General features: G+C 41.3%; 1 protein-coding gene across 1 annotated transcript; it reads right to left on the bottom strand.

Moving 5' to 3' along the window:
• Positions 1 to 391: 391 nt before the first annotated feature.
• LOC117016215 (cytochrome c oxidase subunit 6C-like) lies at positions 392 to 621 on the bottom strand. Its single transcript, XM_033095415.1, has one exon. The coding sequence runs from the start codon at positions 619 to 621 to the stop codon at positions 394 to 396; it is 228 nt and encodes a 75-aa protein (XP_032951306.1). The 3' UTR covers positions 392 to 393.
• Positions 622 to 3,727: the final 3,106 nt, after the last annotated feature.

The following is a 3,727-nucleotide window of genomic DNA, read 5'->3' as shown; positions in this document are numbered from 1 at the left end:
TTTCACTGTAATAAATCATAGTTGTGAGCCCAACTATATGCGGAGTCCTCCCTAACGAATAATTGAACCTGGGGGTGATCTTGGGGATACCAATACAGGATGGAAAAAAGACAAGAAGGATTAAAGAGATTTTTTTTTGTCCCTAATTAAAGTTTCAATACTGAAATTTAGTATTCATAAGGTAAACAGTTAAAATCCCTAACCAATTCTGATGCAAGTGCCCAGAATTATATCAATAACTGAGCAAAAGACTTACTGTCTACAACATTTGTTTATTTATCAAGAGAAACTATCCCTTAGTTTCCCAAATATCCATGTTTCATAGTTCAGGAACACAGGTCAGCAACAAACTTCCGTGGAAGTCAACTCAAAGAAATTCTTTACACTCCGAAATCACTTTGCACTCTGAAAGATACCAGCCTTCCTCATCGCCTCAAAATCTTTCATGGAATCATAATTTCTGTAGAAATCTGCACATGCCTTCTTCCTTGGTTCAGCCACAGCAAACTTATAGAAAGCTGCAGCCCCCAGAGAAACAAGGACTGCTCCAACAATATGAAATCGCAGACGCTTGGCCAGAAGGCCACGCATCTGAGTTTTCGCCAAAGCACTGGAAGACATGGTAGCTATTTGCTCCCTTAATACCAACGTCCTTAGAGATTTTTTTAAGAAGGATGAATATAGTACAATATAAGAAGATGGGGAAACAGAAACAAGAAAGGAAATGCGGGCAAGAATCAATGTCATAGTAGGACTGAACTTGGCGGCTACTAGGGCTATCACACCCCATGTGAGTTCAAGGGCTCACAAAGCTGTTCAGAAGACAGTCCTCAGATGACCCCTGGACAGCACAACTGCCCCAGGGAATGAAATGACCAACCCTCCCAACTCTACTGGGAAACATGAGCAGAAATTATAATAATCCTTTGTAGGATGTACAAATGTACAGGATTTAAGAACTCTTATCCATTTGTTGAACTTTTGTAATCACTTTGTGAGGCACACTGGACAAGAATTATTATTCTTCCTAATGCACAGAGCATTTAAGGGCCTCCTGTTCCTAGAGTCAAAATTAATTGTCCCTCCTGTTTGTACTTCTTTGACAGAACTTACCACGATCCACCATGTTTGTTGGTTCACTGAGCACATCTGTCTCTCCCATTAGACTGATTTCCTTAAAGGGGCCTGCTCTGACTTTTTTTCCTTGTCTTTTTTTTGCGGGGGAGAATAGGAGAGAGAATAATCTTTTCTCATGATAAATTTTTGTGGGAAAGTAATAAAAATAAAACAAAATAAATATCGCATGTAATATTGCATGTAATCCTTATTTTAGTCATCTCTGTATTCCACCCAGACCCAAGAATAACCTGGCACATAGTAGGTATTCAATCAACAATTCATTGATCTGTTGTCAGCTAAAGGGTCTAGCTATCACCATGTTTGCTTTGTGGAGGATTAAATGAGATAATGGACATTAGTGAACTTTGTAAACTGCAAAGCATTTTGTAGATCTAACATATAATTAGATCTAATTATAATTACGCATCCTTGACTTTATATTCATTTAAGAAAATCTTTGAGAAGATGACTGCATTTTGCAAGTGAACGGATGACTCATTGCTTATGGGAGCTTTGATTCTCCCATTTACAGACAAAGAACCTGAGGGTCAGAGAATTTTAAAGACACATAAAGTTACATGGATGTGTTTGTAGTTATGTTGATTTGTGGTTTCTCCTCAGAAGTAAGATTTGACTTTACAATTATTTTTTTAAAAGATTTTATTGAGGAAGCGGAACAGGAATTTATTGGGGAACAGTGTGTACTTCCAGGTCTTTTTCCAAGTCAAGTTGTTGTCCCTTCAACCTTGTTTGTGGACAGTGTAGCTCAGCTCCAGGTCCCGTTGTTAATTGCAGAGGGCGCAGCCCACCATCCCTTGCGGGACTTGAGGAGTTGAACCAGCAACCTTGTGGTTGAGAACCCACTGGCCCATGTGGGAATCGAACCGGCAGCCTTCAGAGTTAGGAGCATGGAGCTCTAACCACCTGAGCCACCGGCCGGCCCCTTGACTTTACAATTAGTTCTTACTTTATTTCCAAGTAATGCTGTAATGCTTTCAACATTATCAATAGCTTTTTTCTCTGTTAGCTTCCTTTTTACTTTTACTGATTAAAATTTTCACAAACCCTTAATACCCTACAAAGTCATGCTGCCTCATTATGGGGAGGTGGAAAGGACATGAGTATTGGAATCAGAGAGATGTGGGTTTGAACGTAACCTCTGCTTCTTAGTAGCTGGGCAACTTTGAGCAAAGGACTTAATTTCCATGAGATTTACTCATCTACAAAATCAGGACAACAATATCTACTTTCTAAAGTTATGAGGATTAAAGATAGTGTATGTGGAGCATCTAGCCTAGGCCTGGCACCTAATAGACACTCTATAAATGATAGTTGAGTATCGTTGTCAGTCACTATTATTAATAAGTTGAAACAGGAGAAAGAACAATCACGAATTTTGGCTTGGAGAACCCTGGGGAAACTGGTCTAGCAGGTCACTTATGAAACCAAGCTGAAAAAGTTTATCCCCCAAGAGACCACAAAAATAAAATATTAAAGTCAGCAACTTCCACCTCTGAGATGAGGCATTGAATAGAATCAATAGCCTCATGCAAGTGTGAGACTTTCTTTCAGCATCAGCTTCACTTCCTACCTGTGACTCATTAATCCTGGAGACAAGAGGTAGGAATATCCGAATTCGTCATCACATCTCATGAAAGAGTATCTGTGGTAAGGATAGAGACTATTGGGGTGGGGAAAGGCAAATAAAATTTCAATAAAAAGAATGAGGAATGATCAGAAAGAAGCAATGTACAGAGGTGAAACGTGCCAGCTTGAAATCACATCACGATGACACCTTCTTAACTCAATGCTCTCTTTTACAAGATGCCAATACTTGGGGTCAAACTGCAGTAGATAGAAAACGTGAGGGGGAAAGAAAGCTGTAACCAGAAAAGGCTGAGGGTCAGTGAGCAGGGAGGGCGCTCAAAAGTCTCCTAGTCCAGTGATTTCCTTGTGGCCCCGGGAGTCTTCAGAGATGTATCGGGGACTCTACTAATCATGAAGTATTTCTTGCCAAGAGGATGGCCATTCAAGTTTGAATCTGTTTTTGTTCCAGTACTAATGACCTAAAAAGTAGTGATATACACCAGTGTCTGTCTTTTGTAGATAGGAATCTAAAGCCCAGAGAGGGCAGTTTACGTGTTCAGAGAAACACAAGGTCAGAGTTGGGTCTTCAACCCGTAAGTCTTGCTTCCCTATCCCACACAGGAATATTACATAGACACACTGGTGACCTGTTGCAGTTGACATATGATGCCAGGTGTGGGGCTCTCCCTTCCCCAAACCTAAAGGAGGTCTTCGTGAGAGCCCACCTCTTGTCAGCAGGAGGTGAGGTCCAAAGGGCTTTAAGATTTGGGGATTGGCGAATTCCTACTTCTCAAACATGACCTCCCCGGATTGCTCTTGCCTGCTTACAATAGGACAACGTCTTATCTCCAGATCCCCGATCTATACTGCTCTGGCTCTGTCTTCTTTTACTTTCTGCCTTTCACCATCTTGGCCCTTGGGCCTAGCCTGTGTCCAGTCACTGTACACTGAGTGAGAGGTGTTGGACCGCTCTGCTCCCTGTTTCGTTGGCTCCCACTGGGCCTCAACGGGGGTTCTACCT

This window comes from Rhinolophus ferrumequinum, chromosome 23 (genome assembly GCF_004115265.2).
Source record: "Rhinolophus ferrumequinum isolate MPI-CBG mRhiFer1 chromosome 23, mRhiFer1_v1.p, whole genome shotgun sequence".
In the NCBI taxonomy this organism is placed as follows: domain Eukaryota; kingdom Metazoa; phylum Chordata; class Mammalia; order Chiroptera; family Rhinolophidae; genus Rhinolophus; species Rhinolophus ferrumequinum.
Note: the sequence above shows the minus strand (reverse complement) of the source record. Positions and strands in the feature narration are given on the sequence as shown.